The sequence below is a fragment of the Engraulis encrasicolus genome, chromosome 13 (assembly GCF_034702125.1).
Source record: "Engraulis encrasicolus isolate BLACKSEA-1 chromosome 13, IST_EnEncr_1.0, whole genome shotgun sequence".
Classification (NCBI taxonomy): domain Eukaryota; kingdom Metazoa; phylum Chordata; class Actinopteri; order Clupeiformes; family Engraulidae; genus Engraulis; species Engraulis encrasicolus.
In genome coordinates, this window is record NC_085869.1 from 14,523,044 (window position 1) to 14,546,486 (window position 23,443).

General features: G+C 40.7%; 2 protein-coding genes across 2 annotated transcripts in view; both read left to right on the forward strand.

The window, feature by feature from the left end:
• LOC134460463 (protein FAM171B-like) overlaps nt 1-19,565 on the forward strand; it is a 27,297-nt gene extending 7,732 nt beyond the window's left edge. The window contains exons 2-9 of the mRNA XM_063212852.1: nt 8,318-8,554; nt 10,236-10,328; nt 13,106-13,255; nt 13,463-13,633; nt 14,252-14,368; nt 14,952-15,063; nt 15,651-16,488; nt 16,810-19,565. Of these exons, the coding sequence (XP_063068922.1) occupies nt 8,318-8,554; nt 10,236-10,328; nt 13,106-13,255; nt 13,463-13,633; nt 14,252-14,368; nt 14,952-15,063; nt 15,651-16,488; nt 16,810-17,415 (2,324 nt within the window). The 3' untranslated portion in view covers nt 17,416-19,565. The remainder of the gene's footprint in view (nt 1-8,317; nt 8,555-10,235; nt 10,329-13,105; nt 13,256-13,462; nt 13,634-14,251; nt 14,369-14,951; nt 15,064-15,650; nt 16,489-16,809) is intronic.
• A 930-nt stretch (nt 19,566-20,495) lies between these two features.
• si:dkey-10c21.1 (uncharacterized) lies at nt 20,496-23,073 on the forward strand. The gene is made up of 5 exons (XM_063213238.1): nt 20,496-20,585; nt 20,686-20,977; nt 21,527-21,586; nt 21,840-21,878; nt 22,387-23,073. The coding sequence occupies exons 1-5, from the start codon at nt 20,577-20,579 to the stop codon at nt 22,662-22,664; spliced, it is 678 nt and encodes a 225-aa protein (XP_063069308.1). The 5' UTR covers nt 20,496-20,576; the 3' UTR covers nt 22,665-23,073.
• Nucleotides 23,074-23,443: the final 370 nt, after the last annotated feature.

Sequence of the window (23,443 nt, forward strand, 5' to 3'; positions counted from 1 at the left end):
CGTAGTGCAGCAATTAATCTTTCAAAAAATCCATGTGGTCAGAATGTTGATCTATTCATTGATTATTTATTTACGTTGATAAAGCAATTTACTGAAAATATGTCCTTTGGTGTGACGTTAAGAAATAAATATATTAAGTAATGTAGAAATGGCTTGATAGAGTTTTATGAACATTGTTACACTCTTCATATTTATTGCAATTTTTTTAAGTCTTAATTTAATGAGAAATTACCATTTAAGTATTTTTTTTCCCATTAGATGTGAGATTATTAGAAACCTTCGAGGAAAAACAGGGATATCTTTCTTTTAAATGTTCAAAATTGTCCGAATTTATACTAACTTTTTAGGGACTATAATTTGTTCTTCCCTAATGCAATATTCAGTGTTTTTCAAACATATTGTTTAGCTCAAACAAATATTTGAGCGTTTAAAACATGTCACACCGTAGGACATTCATGTCACGCTAAAGGACAGAAATACAAAACTGAGCCAGAAACAAATATATCAACATGATTATTTTGTCTTTTGATCATAATATAATGTTCTAGTCAATATGGACCTACACTTTACACTTATAAGTCTTTGAATCGTCGATTATCAGCCTATCGTAACTCTTAATGACAGCCATGCGGTCATTGAATGTAACCTGCAGAGCTCATAAGACTCATACTGAAGTGTGACCTTGGCATGACCATCACACTTTTGTAGGTATGCTATGACTGTCACACCATTGAACCTGTAGTGTGTAGTGGCCAGTGCCTGTTTGGTATCTCAAGCTGGACAGCACATTTATGCTGTATATTGAGCTCTCCACAGCATACTTTATTCATCTATACTCCTCTATATACTCTCTCACTGATCTTTCCTTCACTGTTACCATTATATTTTATGGTTTCAAAGCACCATTAATGACATTTTATATCATTTGACAGTATCTAAAATCAACAGCAAATATTCATCAACAATGCATCAAAGTATAAATTCCAAAGGCCAATAAAGGAATAAGTAATTTGAATACACAATATTTATCTAGTCAAACAACAAAACAAAACAAAATATGTACTACCAGTTGTTTTAAAAGCAATTTCTCAAATATCTAGTCCATTGGTGTGACCTGTTTGTCCTTTGGTGTGATACTCCAAAGTGTCACACCATAGGACTTTTACCATCACACCATAGGACTTTTACCATCACACCATAGGACTTTTGAGCTTTTGAGTTAATTTAAAGCCATGTCGTACAATTTCACCTTTAGTAAGATGCATTTTCATACATCTACATGAGAAAAATATGTAAAATATACACTATTGTCAAAATGTATTTTATGGCTGTCACACCAAAGGACTACAAAACTAATACATCTTGTGGTAGCAAAACATAATTGATTGACTGAAGAACTCTGAGAGAAAAATCTAAAATCCACCCTTGCCATTGGCTTCTTAAGGGTCTAAAGTCACAATTTATGTACCGCTGGAGCTTCAACAATAGATAATTATCCACAGAATTAACCAAAAATATGATGTCACACCACAGGACATTGTTTTCTGCGACAAAGTTTCATAAGTCCATACGGTCTCAGAAAAACAGGAAAAAAATTAAGCATTGCCACTTGCTAAAATAGACACCTTGAAAAACATGCCAGGGTTGTTTAGACAAATGACTGAGCTTTGATTATTTATTTAAAAATGTTTTAATATGGAGAACCAGGCTTGCCTCAGTCACACCATAGGACAAATGTGACATTTGACTCAAAATTAAGTATACTTATTTAAAGCTCTGTATTTATTACACATTACTTTTTCACAACAACGACATTAGTTTAATCATTTAAAGCATTGACAATTTTGAAAGCATGAATTTACTTAATTTTAAGAGCCTGCGACAGCAAAATTTACACGTCACATCATCTACCCACATACACACAGGAATGCACACAGACGCACAAACCCACAAACACAGACACAGACACAGGCATGCACACAGACACACATGCACACGCGTTCACACACACACACACGCGCACACGCACACACACTGTTGCTATTTAAAGCGAATGTCTCCATCCATGTGTGTATATATTGCTCTCATACAACCAAGTAGTATTGCAGCATCAGACGCAGTGTGCCTCACCCTGCACGTGCACAGCCACACACTCGCTCAGTATTACATCAGGCAGTTCTGTGTGTGATGTTCAAAGGCTCAGTGAAGTGGAAATATAGTTTCACAAAGAGCCGCTTCAGAAGCGTCATCACCCATGCATGATGATTTGCATCTCTCTGAGGGTGATGTCTGTGTTGTGTTGTAGATCGTAGTGAAAAGACTGACTCTATAACTTAGACTTTGTTTTTTTTAATGCATGGCTCTGAATAGTACATGCCCTGAATAGTAGCCCTGAATTACGGTCCTGAATAGTACATGATTTCCTACCTCTAGGAACAGTCCCTCCCCCCATTGTATTCATTTATTTATTTTGTTACTTATTCTGCCTGGAGCATTTGTTTGTCTGTCAATGTTTGTTTCGTTATTCTTCTGTTGTCATCTTGTGTCACTGTCATTGAATTGTGTGTCGTTGTAAGCTTTTACTTTTTACCTACCTTACAGCTTTGCTTGAGAGCTAGAGGGGTACATGCCGATCATGGCCGTAACTACCATTGAGGACACAGAGATCATGTCCTCGGTATATTTTCTCAGTAAAATGTATCTATTGACGAAAACTGATATACTATGATCAACAATGTTAAATTCAGTCTATACACCACCCCCATTTATCCTCAAGGCAGTGATTAATGAAAACAAACTTAAGAGTTTGACTGAGGTGTTTGACGCATTCTTAATGTACAGTGTGCAGTACAGCACGCAGTATTTGACCTTGGTATTTGAAAATCTCTGGTTACGGCCTGATGCCGATATACAGGGCTGGACTAGCCATCTGGTATAGCGTTTTTTTCCCGGCAGCGGGCATTTCTTTGTTTATTTTTTAATTTATTTTTTTACATTTCTGAAAATAGGGGCCCACAAGGGTGCGGGGCCCACCGGTGAGTCAGCGCCGCTTAGTATGAGGGCCCCCTTTAAGCCAAAAGTGCCCGGGCCCTATTTCTCCCCCAGACCAGCCCTGCGGATATAGCAGTGAATGTGGTGGTGTCTGTGTGCCAGGAAAGTGCTCTTTAAAGTGCTGGAGCAGATCCAAATTACCCTCACAGAGCCTCTTTAGTTCTCATGGCGTGGGGCTCTCTTTAGCATTCAAATCTCTGAAGGGTGACATCAGCAATTTGGTGAATTAGGCCTTTGTTACGTGGAGAGGGGAAGAAGACAGTGTAATTATAGATAAGAAAAGAACATGCATGGGTGAGTTGTTGAGGGAATACAGGATGGAGATGAGCGCCACTTTCCAAAAACTGATAAAGTATAGTAGTGGCTTTTAGACGTTAGGTACATTATAACAATAATAATCAGTTTGATATTTTCTGAGGTTAATACCCAAACCTGGTGGGAATATTTTTTATCAACAGATTTTTCAATGCATCTGAGGAGAATGTGTTCTGCTCATTCACAGTGCTTCCCAATGCATTCTATGTTATGAATGAGCCAACAAAGAAGCCATGTAACAATATAGCAAAAATATATATATCATTAACTAGAAATAGCCATGCAGGTGTGTGCAATGAGTATAGTACATTAGATACCAGATGCTCTTGTGATGGTACACACGTAATACATTCATTCAACCATCATGGTAATTAGCTTGAACTCCTGTACATGAAGCCTACACCACCCACTCATAACTGCACATGGCATTGGTGCAACAGACAGTATTCATGCATGTCAGCACATACACATGCTACCAGGGCTGCTGAGCCGCACTGGCTGGGCCCGGGACAAAGTCATTTGAAAGGGCCCTTTTCTCAATACATTCACTGTAATGAGGACCTAATTGTGGGCCCCCTCTGTCCCTTGGCCCGGGGCAACTGACCCCTTTGTGTCCCCCCCCTTGACCGCTTACCTGCATGCTACAGTCTCACGGCATTGGTGCAACAGACAGCATTCATGCATGTCAGCACATACATGCTATGCTACAGTCATCTCATCTCAGTTCACTGCCTAGTCAGCACTGCTGCAACACTGTCATTAGCATGTGAAAGAGCCTCTCGGGTGGCTACTCTACATACTGTATCATGGCCATGCATATGCACTGTATGCGGATAATATACTCGATGCTTAAACTAGTGGCATTTTACAGTAAGAGTGATATGTTTTATAGTTGAAAGTTACCTTGTGTCTGCCTATTATGGTCATGCATATACTATATATATGTGTGTGCAGATAATATACAGTACATTTATAACCTATGCTTAAACTAGTGATATTTTACAGGAAGAGTTGTGTTTTATAGTTGAAAGTCACCTTTTGGGTGGCCTATTATGGCCATAAGTACATATACTACACACACACACACACACTATATATAACTTACTACTACAGTGTACGTATATGTGTATGTGGATAATATAACCTATGCTTTAACTAGTGACATTTTACAGTAAGAGTGATATGCGTTATACTTGAAAGTCACCTTTTAAGTGTCTGCCTATTATGTCCATACATATTCTATACGTGTATATGTACTGTATGTGTGTGCGGATAATATAGTGCATTCATAACCTATACTTAAACTAGTGATATTTTACAGGAAGAGTTGTGTTTTATAGTTGAAAGTCACCTCTTGGGTGGCCTATTATGGCCATAAGTATGTATACTATTCCACATGTGTATGTGGATAATATGACCTACGCTTAAACTACTGACATTTTGCAGTAGGAGTGATGTGTTTTGTAGTTGAATGTCACCGGGTGTCTGCCTATTATGGTCATGCATATACTATATATATATATATTATAACCTATGCTTAAACTAGTGACATTTTACAGTGAGTGAGTGATGTGTTTTATAGTTGAAAGTCACCTCTTAGGCGTCTGCCTTTTATGGTCTTGCATATGTATATGTGTGTGCAGATAACATAACCTATGCTTAAACTAGTGACATTTTACAGTGAGTGAGTGATGTGTTTTATAGTTGAAAGTCACCTCTTAGGCGTCTGCCTTTTATGGTCTTGCATATGTATATGTGTGTGCAGATAACATAACCTATGCTTAAACTAGTGACATTTTGCAGTGAGAGAGTGATATTTAAGCGTGATATGTTTTGTAGTTGAAAGCCACCTCTTGGGCGTCTGCCTATTATGGTCTTGCATATACTGTATATGTGTATGCGCAGATAATATTATAGCCAGGGCCAGTTTAATGCACAGGCTAAATATGGCTGCAGCCCTGGGCCCCCCACCTGCCAGGGGGCCACTGATTAGCCAAAAGAGAAAAATTTAGAATTGTGACAAGATGCATTATTGAAAAATATATATTTTTATGGTAACACTTTAGAATAATGGATGCAAAAAAGCATTATAAAGACTTAATAAATAATTAACTATTGATGAACAAAACATTAACAAACGTTTGTAAATGATTAGGAAATGTAAACAAATGCTTGTAAATGACTAGGAAATGTTATGTTAATATTTCATATTTATCAAACATTTACAAGTTGCTTGTAAATGAATAAAATAGTCTGTTATAAGGTGTGTAAAATCTTGAATATATCATTTGTAGATATTTTATAAAGCATTAATAAAGCTTAGTTAATAATAAAAACATTTGTTAATGTTTTATTCATCATTAGTTAATTATTTACTGAGTCTTTACTAAGGAACATTATTATAAAGTGTTACCATTTTTATTGAGTACAGTTGGTAGACATGATATTATCCTTAAATCCTAGCTCGTATTTGTGACACTGTCTATGTACATTTGTGGCGAAATTTGCCTTCTCGGGGCCCCACAGCAACCTATAGCCTAGGGGCCCCAGGCCATCTTAATCCGGCCCTGATTATAGCCTATGCTTAAACTAGTGACATTTTACAGTGAGAGAGTGATATTTAAGAGTGATATGTTTTATAGTTGAAAGTCACCTCAGTCTCAGTCGTGAGGTCTGTCAGGAGACACTGCTGTCATGTTATGTAACAGACGCTCTGCGGGCCTCGGGCGAAGTGAAGGATTGTGGGATTGCAGTGACACGCCTGTGGCTGAGGCTGTGGCTGTGGCTGAGCAGCATGCATGGTTGCCCATACAAGAAAAAGACAAAGATATGCAACTTACAAAATGATTTATCCTGTATTGACGACACAATTCTTATATGGTATGTATTTTATAAAAGTGGCCCACTTTCCTCACACATATACTGTATCTATTATGTTCACAGTGTATTTCAGTATAAAAACATTGTAGATGGGATGTCTATGTGTGCTTATTCATTGCACATATTACTTATGTTTGACCCTTTTTCCCATTTTCCCTATATACTGTATTAAGACCTGTATCCAGTCAATGGCTTTGTGAATATCATAAATGATCCTTTTTTGGTGTGTGGTGGCTGTGGGTGTAACTGTGGCCATGGCATTGAGTGAAGCACGCATGGTTGAAGGGGGTTTGTTTGCACGCATGGTTGTTTTGCGTCCCTCCCTTCTCTTCCCTCGCCTCACGAATAGAGACAGCCACCCACGCCACTCCAGCACCACGACGCCCATAGTCACAAGCAGGGCCGCTGACAGGTTTGACTAGGCCCAGGACAAAATCATCTTAAAGGGCCCCCCGTCTCAATACAAACAATGTAATGGGGAGCCAATTCTGGGCCTCCTCTCTCCCTGGGCCCGGGACAATAGATCAGTTTGTCCCCCCCTGTCGGCTTCCCTGGTCACAAGTAATTCCTGCTCTGCCCGTCAGGAAGACTGACATTCGTTTGTACTAAGATGTCTTTTGCACTCACTACGTCTTTATCAGTCAGAGTCAGAATTGATGCTGCAGCGAAGTGCTTGGAGGAAGGACACAGCATCCTTTTTTATTCAAATGAAAGTCGTGAATATGCCATTTTGTCTAACAGGATGAGTGCAGTTTGTGATTCAGAAAAAAAAAAATCCTCAATCTGCTGCTTGAGGACGCGCAACTGCTTGAGTTAATGGAGCGTAGCATAGTCTTCATCAAGATGTTAATTCATAGCGCTCCCGTGTAACATAGCTTTTGAGAATTCACTTCAAACTCAATTTCTGTCGGATATTAAGCCATGCTTACGGTGCACCAAGCCTGAAGTGTCATGCGAATAAACAGATCATCACGCCATGATTGAACAGAAGTAATCCATTGTGATTTCTGCCTGTACTTCTGTTTGTGTTTCTTTTTGTCTGTGAATGTAAAATATGTCTAGTAACAGAACACCCTTCACATCCTGCTAGGGTAAAAGTGTCCCCAACCCCCCATTTGCAACGCGGGTATACGGTGTATACCTCTTACTTCAAATATCAGGGATTTCAGTGTCCCACTAAATTGTCTGATCCAGTTATGTGTTGAATAGCACAAACATATACAGTGTACCCAAAGGTTCTCAAAAAATGTTCAAATATGCGCTAAATTCCGCCCAAATTCAACAAATTAAATTGACTTCTATGGGCCCAAAATAGCTTAAAAAAACGCCAAATGGCCAATTTTTCCCATTTTTGCCCTTATATCAAATATCACAAGTAGCCCAATTGGGCGGGCACCCGCCCAATCTGGCAACACTGTATGTGTTCTGACACATTTACCAGAGGTGCTGAGTACACTCAGTGTTGCCAGATGGAAAACTGATGGTTGAACTATTATACTAAAACCTCAAAATTATAATTTGTTGGGGCTTCTGGGAGAAAATGATCGTACACGAACCAAATGGTTGTTTCAAGGCAACTAAATAAACTGAATGAAAACTCAGAAATAATCGTACATCATGTGTGTTAGATCATACAAAGGACAAAATGATGGTACAAATATGATACTTATCATACATCTGAGTTTATTTCAAATCTGCTATATTCAGACAGCTTGATGGAGGGGGTCTGTGTGTGTGCCCAGCCCACTGCCATCCTGCAAGAGGATAAATGTGCCCAACCCCCCATTTCCATTGAAAAGTGTGGCCTATGAGATAAGTGCAATTTCAGTGCCGAAAAATAAAGACACGTACATAGCCTCACCAACTCCTTTTGTCCTTATGTGTTCTGACATATGTACTGGAGGTGCCACTTGTACTTCAGATCTACTAACTAGGCTATATCCAGACATCTCGGGGGAGGGGTGTCTGTCTGCGGGGCCCAGCACCCACCCACCCACACACTCCAACCATCACCTGACCCACTTTACCCATCCTGTCTCTGTCTGTCTCTCTTGTCATTTGTGCCCCCCAGCGTCCGTTTTCCTGCTGAGGGTTCATGTTAAGGACGCGGCCAGCCGACAGCGCCTGACGGGGGTTACCGTGGAGCTCTTTGTCAACTACAAGCAGGCCGGCTCCCCCATGCTGACTGGGGAAGATGGCTCCGCTCTGTTGAGGGTTCCCTACCAGCCACAGCAGAGCATCACACTGGTGGCCAGCAGGACTGGCTACATGCTCACACCACTGCCATGGAAGGCCTCAAAAATGCCAAGTAAGACGCAACACTTTGTATTGTAATGGCTTGTGCCATCTGCAATTTGTGGCATGTGAAACCTTAATTTAAGAGTTTTCATATCCAGTACATGCTGACACCTCTGCCATGGAAGGCTTCCAAAATGCCAAGTAAGACCCATACAGTAGGACAAGGCCTGTCTGAAATATTAAATCACTTTGAACTGTAATGGCTTGTGCCATCTGTGATTTGTGCGAAATGTGAAATCTTAATATAAGAGCTTTCATATACTACAGTACATTCCATAGGAGGAAAACACCATTCATTTAACATATTGGTCCTGAGACATAAAGTACACATTGGAACACAGTACATTGCTGTATATAAAAGCCATTTGACATACAGTATATAAATGGCAAAGGATTTTCATCCTCACAGCATCAACTATAAAAATGAGCATACGGGCATCCTATCCCCTGGGTGAGTGGGTTTTTTTGGACCAAATTTGAGAGGGTGGTTAGACCCAAGTTGAGAGGGGGTTTAGAAGAGTAACCTAATCAAGGGAAACAGGAGCATTTATCAGGAGCTGACAGACAGGGTCTGCAGTGTGGATGATATCCCCATGGGGGGTCCTGATGCTTAAATACAGTTTCATATTTCAAGTCTTTTTAGAACATGCCATTTCCTGAGGTGGGAAACAGAATCTTTTGAACCTAAATAACCATATATTGGTTCTGTTGGTGTAGTAGAATCAAGCAGAAAGAAGAGCTGAGCAAATATAGCACACTTGTTTGGTAATTACATTACATAATTATATCATTACAACAGATGCTACACGTAAGTGCTTTCACTCTCTCCAGCCCTATCTATCTATCTATCTATCTATCTATCTATCTATCTATCTATCTATCTATCTATCTATCTATCTATCTATCTATCTATCTATCTATCTATCTATCTATCTATCTATCTATCTAGCTATCTAGCTATCTATCTATCTATCTATCTATCTATCTATCTATCTATCTATCTATCTATCTATCTATCTATCTATCTATCTATCTATCAGTACTCGACTCTCTCTCTCTTCCTTTCTCTCTTTGTTATTCGTTTGCACAAAGCACACACTATTTCAGATGTGATCCTGCCATCTATTATGCTTGCAGGAGTGAGCTCTGAATGTTTGATGCGAAGTCTCCCTCTAGCTTTGATAATATGCAACTGCAAGTGGCACAAGCAATGTGATAGCAGTGTGACCACCCCTATGTGATGTGCATGATGATGATGATAGACACAAGATGACTACCTCTGAGATTTGAGTTTGACCTTTGATGGTCTCAGTGCATGATTCAACAAGCAGTCCCTTTGAAGCCTGTACTACTTCTTCATCTCTCTCTCTCTCTCTCTCTCTCTCTCTCTCTCTCTCTCTCTCTCTCTCTCTCTCTCTCTCTCTCTCTCTCTCTCTCTCTCTCTCTCTCTCTCTCTCTCTCTCAGCATTCTTATCCATGACCTAGGAATTTACTCTTGCCAATGTACAGACAATGTTTTATTATGAGAGAAGGTGGAAAAAATGTCACCTGTCTAATACCCCCCCCCCCCCTCTCTCTCTCTTTCTTTCTCTCTTTCTTTCTCTCTTTCTTTCTTTATTTCTCTCTCTCTCTCTCTCTCTCTCTCTCTCTCTCTCTCTCTCTCTCTCTCTCTCTCTCTCTCTCTCTCTCAGCATTCTTATCCATGACCATGTCGCTGGTCTCCCAAACTCGAGGGAACATCTGGATGTTTGAAGATTCTGTATTGATAACAGGAAAGGTCTCAGGTACGCTCATCATGTCAGCTTATATCTGGTCATGTGTTTGGCCATAATTGTAATGTAAATGTAATTTCTAAGATTCCTTTACAAAATATGTCCTATTTCATGTGAAGATGCATAACATTGAAATCATATCGGGGGTGGATACAAATGGCCTCAAGGGCCGTTTACGGCCCTCGAGACAGGTTTCCCACTCCTGTGTTAGGCAGTGACATTGAATTTCCTGATTTAATTTAAAATATGGGTAACACTTTATTTTAGGGATACATCTATTAGCACTAATACATACAATGAGCCTGTATAAGTAACTTGTAAGGCATGTACAAAGCAAAATCAAGCATTTGTTAGGCATGTATTCGCAAATGTCTTGTTCATGCACAATAAGGGATTTATTACCAATTTAACCTTAGTAAGGACCTAGTGGGCCTTAGCGTTTGCTTAGTACATGCCTTACAAGTTACTTATGCAGGCATTAACATTGTATGTATTAGTGCTTATAGATGTATCCCTAAAATAAAGTGTTACCAAAATATGTAATCCAAATCTTACATCACTGTAACGTACTCATGGTTGGCATACATTATATTGATCCACTGAACTCGTGCAATGCCTGAAAAGCTCATATTGAGCTTGTAGTTACACAAAATAGGGTTTAAATGTATACAAGAGCAATCCACTGTCTGAAGAATGTAATGCCTTTACAAAATCTCAATAGATCGGTAATAATCCCCATCCCCAACGCAAAGGTCATTTACCCTTCTACTAATCTCATGTCTCGCCATTGAAGTAAATCTGTCTGAATCTGCAACATGATCTCTCAGAATTTCGTGCTAAGTGCCCATCACTGGAAAAAAAATCTGTGTCCAGGAGCACAGAATTTTGGCAAAATCCATGTCCAGGATCACAGAATTCTGGAGTTCAGGCTGGAATCTCACTGAAATAAATAACATCTTCTGATATGTTTGTCCTAAACCCTCATTGGAAAAAGAGGAGTATACATTGTGAGGTTTGATGTAAAATCACAGAGAATGCAAAAATGCTTCCAGTAGCCCTTTTACACAGATGGGATCACTGACGATCCTATTCACTGTTTGCTGAAAAAGCCTAACTACATCATAACAACATTGTTAAGACCTTGCTAAGAGCCTTAAGTAACGGATTAAGACCTCGTCATTACCATTTTGGTGGCAATAAAGTTAGAACATAGACTCTGCATGGAAGGATTAAAGTCCCCATAGAAAAACAGATATACATGCAGCATATGTCAGGGATGGGCAGTATTGCTAATAATACTTCTAATTAAAATACGTTCTGAGTTCCAAAATAGTATTTTCCATTTTGTATTACATGTAAGTGTATTACACATACCGTTGTACGGATTTTGTATCAAAATGCTTTCCCCCTATATTTTGCATTTTCAAAGTAAAATATAAAATAGCAAATGTAATTTCCAGTTTCTACAGATAAAGTAGTATGTGACTGGAGGTAGCTATATTGGAATGTGCAAGTGTTTGTCTGGGGTCATGGATGTCTGGGAAAGGGGTAAAGGACAGCTAACCCAAAGGGGAACGTTCAATCCCCAACATTGGCAGGTGGTGACTACGTGACAACAATTTATTAACTAATATCCAGCCACAAAAGTCTTTATTTAATATCATTTTTATTGAATATAGGATGGAAAAAAACACTCTTTATAAAATATCTCCAATACTTACACCACAAATGGTGCATTAGTGATGCTTTGCAAGATACAGGGCCACTTCCTTGTTTACTGAACTCGCATGTACTGTATAGACCTAGTCATATCAGTGGCATTTTTTAACAGCTAGTTGTGCTGAATATTACACAAGTAGTCCATTGTTTTACAGCCTTCTCCAGAATTACAAGAACAAAAATTGGAAATCATGATTATACAGGAGTTTGTGTGGTTTCAACTTTTTATTGTTGTTTAACAGAATTGAATCGTTACATCCATTTAATGGTTGGTCAGGTAATTGGTTAAGGCTTACAAGCCATTGTTTGTGTACCGAAGGGAAGTAGAGGTGTCCTGCTTGATACAAATTCAAAAGAAATCAATACAAATAAACCGTATTATGTATCTTATTTTGTATATCCTGTTACATATTTTGTATTTGGAAATACTTTTAGCGGTATCTTTGCCCATCCCTGACATATGGAGTAGTAAGTGCAAAACCATGTAAAGGCAGCAAAAGAACTTATTACTGAGTAACAGAAACCAAAGAACTTCAGGCCATTGTAGTTCGAGTACAAACGAGTTGTTGTGGTCCAGTTGTTTTACTTTATATTGGCATTGAAAGGGACACTGTGTGAGATGTTAAGTTGTTTATTTCCAGAATTTATGCTTCCCATTCATTAATGTTACCTTTCTCATGAATACTTAACACCACCATAAAATTCTAGGTATTCATTATGACTGAAAAAATGCACTTTCATACATGAAAAGGGGGATCTCCTCCATGGTCCGTTTCGAATTTTGAGAAATAGCCATTTTTAGCTGCACAAATGACTGTACTTGGGCCATACTAGACAATATTAGTTCATTACTTCCTACACTTTCATTAAAAGATCAAATTTGGCAATAGGCAGCCCAGTTTCAATTCGCAGCATAGTTGCAGTACCCTTTTTGACCATTTCCTGCACAGTGTCCCTTTAATTTCATTTCATTGACCTGTCTAGCAAAACTGACAGTTTTGAAGACAGCACAGCGATTGTATCCTGTTTTTTTTTTGTAATGATTCTTGAACATTTTTATTTCTTTCCAGAGTCACTGCCAAATGTGATGTTCCCAAGGAGCCTGCTCTCGGTGCCAGAATGCAACGTTTCCACTATTACTGCCTACCTGACAGTGCCTCTACCCAGTGCTGAGAAAAGCATCTTTTATAACACCATGGGAGTCCTCAACAGCAAGTCAGGTATTTGTGTGTGTGTGTGTGTGTGTGTGTGTGTGTGTGTGTGTTTGTTTCTGACAGCAATGTGCGCACATACACAGTTTCAAGTACCGGTATATTGGCCTGGTCTGGTGAGTTGATGGATATCTGTCCACACTTTAGTTACTGAAGACATATTTTTTTACGGTATTTGTCAGTAATTTGTTGTTTTTCTCTTTCTCGCCCAAACAGGGCACAGAAGCATTGAGTTGAAGCCGGTGGCGGCTGTTGGCGTTGAGCTGAGCTGTAACAGAGAGCCCCTCCAGGTGAAGGGGCCCATACACATCACACTTCCTGTGCCAGAGAACACCGGCCTCACAGTGTCCCAACCACTTCCTGCCTGGAGCTTTGACAAAGCAACCGGTGAGCACTGGCATTTCAAGACAAGTCGGCTTTATTGTCAATTTCTTTACATGAGCTGGTCATACAAACAATTGAAATTACGTTTCGTAATACTATCCCATGCAGACATAGACATACAGTAGACTTTATGTGTGGACATGGACAATTAGACATAGACAGTGCGCATACATTACACCTAGAGTATCTATACAATATACATACAGACATATAAAGTGCAAAACTGGGCAACAGAAGACATACATAGAGCATAAAGACAATGAGATTAGATTTGTTCATTGTTTGATGTCAATCCTGCAAAAAGATACCATATACATTTGTGTATGGTTATACTTTGTATTTAGATTGTGAATATATGATCATTACATTAGTTCATTATGCTGTCTACAATTGAATCAAACAACAGCCACAGACCCATGTCGCATGCAACCGCTCAAAAAGTTTCCAACTGATGGACCGGTCAATGGACCAACTGACATAGTGGCATATAGAAAAAACATGTACATGTGTATTGACAATACAATATAGTATTACAATTGCCCTCATATGATAAAACACAAGCATGCCATTAACCACAGCATCTAACTGAATGTATGTACTATGTTCATGTTTATCACTCAGGGGCCTGGCTGAACCAGGGTCTGGGCATTGTGAAGAAGCAAGATGACGTATTGGTCTGGTCTTTTGTAGCTCCTCAGCTGGGCTTATGGATTGCTGCACCATACGCTGCTTCTACTGGTAAGGGACACTCGTTCATTCATTACTCTAGCTACTCTGGCAAATAGGTGTAGGAATTTAAGCTACGCTTGGCTTTTGTTTATTCAACTTCAAGATCTCAAGAGTATGAACTTGTAATGCTGAAACTCTCTTCTGAATTGGTCTTGATACTCCCCCATGACTATCGTAGTTGAAAGTTTAAAGTAGTGCAGTGGGCAATCTCTCCGCAGTACAGATGAGGGACCATTCTGCCTCCTAGATGAAGGGCATCTTAAGAGGAAGAATACTTAGTATTGGTTTATGTGTGTGTGTGTGTGTGTGTGTGTGTGTGTGTGTGTGTGTGTGTGTGTGTGTGTGTGTGTGTGTGTGTGTGTGTGTGTGTGTGTGTGTGTGTGTGTGTGTGTGTGTGTGTGTGTGTGTGTGTGTGTGCGTGTGTGTGTGTGTGTGTGGGTACGTGCGTGCCTGTGTACTCACTCTGTGTGTACACATACCAACAGGAGTTGCACCTCAAATCTTGTGCTGCCTATCTTACAATGACAATACAGTATTTCCTTGATTGATTGTTGTATTAATGTGTCTTGGTTGATCTGGGTCATGTTCGTAGGTAAAGCCACTCATCTGGAGTTCTACCAGCATGCGTATCTGCTCCTGGCCATTCTGAGTGGCACCATCATCATTCTATCTGGAATGGTAATCGTGCTCATGTGTCGATGCAGGTATGTACATTTTTGTATTGTCATTATTGTTCACTGCTCATGTGTTTTGAAATGTACTGTACACATAGGCGTAGCCATGGGTGGGCCTGGGCCCGTCCACTTGACATCAAGGCCCGCCCCATTCAGACTCGACAGTCAACTGTTGCCTCATTGAACTATAAATGGCATAGCACTGAGCGATAATTAATCATTTTGTCAAAAGTCTGGTCCATCTTCTGTGATTTCTACGATTTCAATGTCAAAGTATCATTTTTGGGCGTGGTATTATAATATCTACTTACACGCTTTCGGGTTGGGCCCGTCTGATTTTTTCTGGGCCCACCTGTTTTATTATTCCTGCCTACGCCCCTGACTCTACATACATTTTGTAAAATTGTATTTGCATTTTGCATTGCATGTTTATCCAGGTAAATCTTACGATCATTTAAGCTGTTTGTGTGTGTTTGTGTTTATTTATTAATTTTTATTTTTATTTATTTATCCTTTATTTAGCCCATGTATGTCCCATGTATGTGTGCATGTGTGTTGCTTGCAGGGTACTGATATCCCAAATAGAACTATTAATCATTTTACGTAATTGTTTGCAGATCTTCTTCCAGAATGCCAGCAGCAAAGCGATCAAAAAGCATCCAGATGGAAACTTTCAAAAGAGATCAGAACACGTCCACAAACAGCATGTACCAACAGGGCGCAACTCAAAAAGCCAAAGTCTCGAGAAGCAAGTCAAAAACACACTCCAAAGGCAGAAAGCACAATCACTATGTGGACAGCCACTATTTGCCGCCAAGTGTCCAGCTCTACAGAAATGCAATGCAGCAGACTTCCAACACCTCTTGTCCACCGAATTACAACAGCGCCCCACAGACCGCATGGCCTGAGGAAGGAGCGGATCAAAACACAGTGCCTGGGGCGCTGAATGAAAAGAGCCTGTTTTCTGAGAGAATAGTTCATGTGTACAACCAACCTCTGGGCGTACTCCAGGCAGCGGATCTGTCCGTTTCGGCCAACTATCCATCAGGCTCAACGTGCGCCACGAGTCTCCCTAGGCAGGCAGCGGGTGATGGAGCTCAGAGCAAAACGCTCGGCAGAGACAGCTACACTCAGACCCTACCCGAGACTGTCTCACCGCCATCTGCGTCTCAGGGGGAGAGAGGTCAAGGTCAAGGTCAAGGTCAAGGTTCCTCAGGATCGCAGGGTCCCAGCTCGGGTGCAAGAACCTGGGGACGATTCAACACGCTGTTGGAGTCTGTGTCGGTGCCAGGAACCCTCAGTGAGGCAGCGGCCGCCGGCATGAGTCCCCTGGGCGGTGGTAGCGAACAGCAGCAGGGCGCCTCGGAGCAGGACCTGAGGGGGGTCTCCAAAAAGCAGCCTCTGCCCCACGCCAGGGCCTGGTTCGTATCCTTGGAGGGCAGACCAGTTACCCAGGTAACTTGTATTCTTCTCATCACCGACCGCAGCTGTGTGTGTGTGTGTGTGTGTGTGTGTGTGTGTGTGTGTGTGTGTGTGTGTGTCTGTGTGTCTGTGTGTGTGTGTGAGAGAGAGACAGAGAGAGCTCTGCCTATAGTTGAATGTATGTAAGTGTGAGCTATATATATATGTTTCATAAATGTGTAATGACATGTGTTATGTCTTGTGTTTTCTGTATGTATGTATGTATGCTACTGGACACCTTAACCCTCTGAATTAATGAATGATACTCTACTCTACTCTACTCCACTCCACTCTACTCTACTCTACTCTATTCAGGTGCGCCATTCCATTATGAACCTCCAAAGGTGCCTGCAGAGGGCGTCGGAGAGGAACACCAGCAGCCTGGACTCTGGGGTGGATATGAACGAGCACATGGCTGCCAGCGCTGGAGGTGGAGGAGGAGGTGGTGGTGCAGGTGGTGGTGGAGGTGTAGGTGGTGGTGTTGTTGATGGTGGTAGAGTGGGCCGGAGGCTGGAGCGCGAGAGGACGTTCATCCGGAGCTCGGCCCACAGCAGCCGCACCCAGCGGCTCTGCAGCGACGACATGGACCCGCCCAGCAGCAGCGAGAGCGCCACCACGGCCACCTGCACCCCCGAGGACGCTTCGCTCCGCAGCATCCTGGACAGCAGCAGCAGTGGCGGAGTGGTCGGAGGAGGAGGGGCCGTCATGCCGCGTGATATCCCTGAGGAGAGGGATGACGGCGAGGACGGGGGAGACGACACCTCGAGCGCTCAGGAGGACAGCGAAGCCAGGTCCACGCCGTCGCCACGCCGCGTGAGGAGAGACAGGGACAGGGACAGGGACAGGGACAAGAGCCGGGCCGAGAGACCTAGAAGCACCTGGCATATGAGGGAGGAGAGGCCTCTGATGAAGCTGAATTGATATACTAATAGACTACTACTAATTAGCTTGAGTTCACCATGGGTTAGCCGCACTGGCTCAACTGGTTGAAGGTAAAAGCTTGCACATCCAAACGTCTGACTTGGGAGCAGGACCAATAAATAGCTAGATAAAAAGAGAGAAAAGTACACTACAACCAGGATTTGTCACAGAAAAAGTGGGAGCAAAAAATCCTGGTTGTAGCGAACTTTTCTCTCTTTTTATTTAGCCACACTGGCTAACACAAGATGAAGCACAAAAAAGTCCAAATCCAACGTGATCCACTGGAGATAATCCAAAAGACACAGAAGTCTTTTTAGATGTGTCCTAGCATATCTATAAGAGGGTATGTCTGTCCGTCAGTTGGTCAGTCTGTCTGTCTGTCCCTCCGTCTGAAACGCATTCTCTAATTGTATTTCCCTCCTGTGTCCACAAGGCGGCAGAGTGCATAGACAGACGCATCTTTGTTTTTACAGGTTTGAATCTGTGTAGTGAGTCGTTGGGAAAGACTTAGCAAGGTTATGACATGGCTCTGCTGACCTACTATGTACTGTACAGTATATGTCCAGTTAAGCAGTTGGAATGCCAAACGGTTGTTCCACGCAGAACCTTCAGCTTTGTCAATGGTGTGATGCAAGACTATTCATTTCATGTTGTAGTCTAGAGTGCATTTCTCCAAACCATACTTGCTAACTACACTAGGTACTTTGGTTGCAATTAAATTCTCCCATTGGCAACTACCCAAGTTGCTAACTGGCTAGCACCTTCGCTTTCAAGAAACCTTGCCAGGCTACTATACTGGCTGAAAGATAAGATGAGGGAAAGCAAGGCCAAATGTCTACACCCAGTCACATGACCAACACTGAACACCAAACAATCATGAAATTTTTTATGAATTTCTGAATTGTTACATATATTTTTTTCCAAGCAAGTGGTTGGCACTCACTTGGTTCTCAAAGGAGTAAATAGATGGTGCAATACGTATACCAGTCACAGTCACAGAGAAACAAAGCTTTGTCAAACGTGTGACAAAACCCACATGCGTGATATTACCATAACCAAACTATGACCAAACAAGTTTTTTTTTTTCAACATTTAAAAATATAGAAATGGTAGCAGTGATTCAATGTGTATACAAATGTATGGAAAAACATGTTTATTTTCTGTTTGTCTCGAGATCTCATGGCTACAGTATTCCATATCTCAGGAGTATGTTCAGTTTTGCATAAATTGTTGTAGTTTTTAACGGGTTGCTGAAATGTATTCGAATCGAATAACATTATAATCAGGAAAAATATCAAGATGGCAAGCCATTTGAAATGTTTACAAATGTTTAATTTGAACTTTTCCAAGCCTCACTGATACAACTGTGTTAGTTTACTGAACTAGAAGGTAGCCCAGTTGCATAAACTCTTGCATTGGCAACTGCTTATTCAATTAAGTCCATTTCATATGCAAAAAAAACAGGGTAACAGCACATTTTGTAGGCCTAAGTATGAGCGCTTTCTGACTAGCAATGACTTTTAAAATGTGAATTATATACATTTTTATGATCGTTTTGTATGTGGTCCTGGCTCTCTAATCAGTCACGGCAAAAGACAGCAACTCTGACGATTTGGTGTCAATATCAATTTCAATTTTATAAATCTTTGACACTTTGAAAAAGGCATGCTATGCATCTCATTAGTTTTGCTTGGATAAGTAACAAAAATAATATTTATCATCCCATCCTCCAATGGCAATAATTATGTCCACTGATTATTACAGATGTAGTATACTGTCAGCGCTAAGATTAAAATGTCCTGATCTGTTGATAATGCATCCCATAAAAAATAAAATTTACATTCAATCTTTGCTGCAGTGCATCTATGACCGCTTAGAAGCAAACTATGTTTACAACTTACATGCTTTTTTGCCTTATGTGCTTCTTTCCCCATTGTGTAGGTCTATTCTCAGATTGCTTGTCCTGTGACTTGTGCTTGAGGACTGTGAGTTGTTAGCCTACTGATAGCCACATCTTCCTATTTCTACCCGACTTTATAACCCTCTTCTCAGCATGGTATTTTCTGGCAACTTAAACGTATAACATTTTTTGGGCTTTTGAACTTTGCTACTGTCCTGTAAATAGTAGATCTAATAAAACTCTGGTTATCTTGTCATACCTGTGTAGGCTATTGTGTTCCTTATGTAGTATAACACAGAGAAAAAATGTCCTATTCATATTAAACACACCTATTTTTTGCTGATTCAACCGGCTGGAAAAAAACTTTGAACTTTCTGCGCCGCCATGGGCCCCATGAAAGGTTTGGATTTTGCCCACCCTTAAGGGCCCCTGTCAGTGCGTGGGCCCTTAGAATCTGTAAACCCCCCCAGCGGTAGGCTACGTGACAGAGACCTACACTAGTGATTCCATCGAAACATAGGCTTGAACAAGTTCATGTAGGCCTAGGCCCAGGGCCAGATTAATGCACAGGCTAGATATGGCTGCTGCCTAGGGGGCCCCACCTGCCAGGGGGCCCCTGATATGCCAAAAGTGAAAAATTGGGGAATTATGTCTAGACGCAATGATTGAAAAATTCATCTGTTGTGTTTAGTACAATTGGTAGGCATGTTGTCTTAAGTTCCTAGCTTGTATTCATGACACTATGTACATGCATATGTTACGAAATTTGCCTTTTGGGGGGCCCCACAGCAACCTGTAGCCTAGGGGCCCCAGGAAATCTTAATCCGGCCCTGCCTACCACCTCTCCATGTCAAACTATACAAATACTGTATAGGCCTAAGGATAACGTGAGGTAATTGTGTGCAGTACAAGTACACTTAAATAGGCTTATGACATGACATTCATATTTGATGAATTATTCAAATTATAATAAATAAATAAATAAATATATATATATATATATATATATATATATATATATATATAAATATATATATATATATATATATAAAATAAATTAAGCCTAGCAATAGGCATGCCTAGGGCCTACTAGAACTAGGCTATACAATAAGGACGGCAAGTTCCTAGCTGACGGCCGCCCCGGCGTGGGTGGCACTTCGAAAACGAAAGTGATCCTTCAGGGAAGTCTAAGGGCAGTGGTATAAGTTAACATTCCTCCACATCGACGTTCAAATAGGCTACAGGTTGTTCCTTCGTGGCTATGGAGTTGGTAAGTTCATGTTTCTGCACGACCAGCGTTTAGGCTGTTTATTTATGTAAATTTTTACTTATTTTCCATTTTTTAATCATTCTGTTTCCCCCATTTCTAGAGCAAACAGTTCCTCAGAACCAACAAACCAAGGCTCGTGGAATATTTGCGAGTAAACAGTAATCTGACATTACAAGGTGTCCATGCCAAAGGAATTCTAACTGACCGCGAGTATGGAGCTCTACGGGATATTGCCGACCATGATAAACTTAATCAGTCTATTATTGACAACGTGTACGACAAGGGTGATAAAACGTGCGCCAAATTTCTTCACATGCTAAAGGATGATGCGGAAATACAGGAGACCGTTCCTCAACTCGGCAAATTATTGAGTTCTTGGCGAGAAACACCAGGTCATTTTTTATTAGTCTACTCTGTGCAACGATAAGTCGGCCTAGCTGTTTTTTTTTTGTTTTTGTTTTTTTTCATTGTAGCAAGTTATTTTGTACCCTGGGATAGGCTAGGTTGTTGATGACACGCAAACGTATACTGTCTGGTTATGTTATGAAAACTGTAGGCCTAATAGCCACTGTGGTTGTGTTCTTTGTTGTAGGCCTACGCTACTTGTATGGATACATTGTCCCTGGGCCTTGAATTTTACTTTTTGTCTATAGGCTGAGAATTGTAGTATCATCAGAGGCGAGGAGACAAGAATGCCTAGCCTATCCTTGTTATGTCCATATAACTCTGAAATAACAACAGGAAATGAAAGAGGAATTGGTAGAGGAATAGGTTCCATATGGCTGGGTTCATTCTAAAAGCTTTTAGGCCTACTGACTAATGGGCTGTTCCTCAAAAGTGCAAGTGTATGTGAGCATTGACAACATCAAAATCTTGACTAAAAATGTGTTTTAAGTCATGTATTGTATTTCTTGCATTTATTGTCAATTTATTGTTTGTAGGTGAAAATGTGTCACATGCTTCAGGGGGTGGACGTGGCAATGTCACCGGAGGAATATCAGGTAAAAATAGATGTCCATGCACTGTCCCTTGTATTAAAGAAACATGTGGTAGAATGAAAACAAATGTTCTGTCACGTATGAATCGTGTCAAAATGTAAATACTGATTTTGTACACTGACTTACCAAAATTAACTTTAACTTATACGTTTGACACCTCTGGAAGGATATAGTTTTATGCACGGCAGGGTTTTTATTCATGTGGAACCACCACCATGGTCTGCTGTTATATTGACCAAAGTGATTATCATCTTAGGTGCATGTGCCTCAGATGATGCCAGCGCCAAGATACCAGGTAAAGTCTGTTTCAACACATGACTTGTCATTGCACAATTTGTTAAACAGCACAGTATGTCTATGAACCATGTAGGCCTACTATGTACAGTTGCAGTGCTCAAGTCAGCACATTGTCAATACATTTGTCAATCAAAAGGTATACAGTATTTCAACACGTTATAATAAGCAAAATTAATATGCATCAAGGTGGATAAACCAGACTTTTGAATCCCACAATTATCCCTCCTCTAATTCACAGAATAGTTTTCATTGCTGGTTTAGACTGACTTACAGTATCCAAGCCACAGCAATAATCATCTCCCACCTGTGCTAGTGATGTACTTGAAAGTGTTTGGAAGGTTGTGTACCAAAGGTTACCCACCTGTCTTGATGCTCTGCATGAAAAAGACAATATGCATTTTGATGTAAAACATGGACTGTTGCACATCTGAGAACATCTGCCTTTTCAGTCATGTGAGCACAGAATTCCCTTAAAGGAATGTTTTGTTTGTTTTCTTTCCATCAAGACAAACTTGATTTCTTCCAGAAGAGCTTGTGTCGTCTTAACAATGGTGTGACAGAGATCAACAGCATTCTGGATTATCTGGGGGAGCGGAAATTTAGCAAGGAGAGTACTGCTCTAGTCAACGCACAACCGACACAACAAGCCCAGATGAGGAAGATTATAAATTTAATTACAACCAAGAAGCTCGCCGGGCATCTCTTTGATGCACTGGTGAAATATCAGGAGGATTTAATGGAGGAACTGGTTGAGGAATACCTGAATAAGAATAATGACAATTAATGAAATGTTTAATTAAGTGAATGTAAGCAAAACATTCACTTGGGATATGTTTTAAGGGCCTACTTTGTAATAACTTTGGTGCTAATAATGGCAATTCCTTGTCCTTTTTAACGATTGTTTTCAAGTGGGCTATTTCTTTGACTTCAAGTAAAACATTTGTATGTACATGAATACCATTTTTATGGACAATTCTGAACTTAATTACTTTCGTGATGTTGAACTGTGAATGTGGATGCCATAATTCCACTTCTCATGTCTGGTAAATGAGTTGAGGTGAATCTTTCATATATAGGACCTTTGCTGAAATCAAGTCAATCTTTATGAAACCTGTCACTGAATGTGTAATCAAACAAGCCACAGGGGCTAACCTTGACCAAATGAATCGTTTACTCTGTTATAAGTTCATTACATTGTTAGGGGCCAAGCAGCGAAGCTGGCGAAGGCCCCTATAGAGTAAGTAGGTTTTCTTCATTATTATTCTCTAGTCACCATTCCTCTCCCTCTGCAAGTCTATGGCAGCCCATAGAACCGTACATAGGAAAATGCTGTAAATCGGCACACACATTCGGGCCCGTCTCAGCATTACCCACAGCAATTTAAAGGTCCCCAGCCCCAACGCTGTAGCGCCACCAACAGGTCAAAGTTGCAGGTACATTTCTGCTTGTAACTTTTGAACTGCTGGGCCGATTTTCATAAACTTGGTATCCCTGGAATCCTTGGGCCAAGACGAATCCAACGCACCCTATGAAGTCATTTTCCGCCGGGATAGTTTTCCCGCC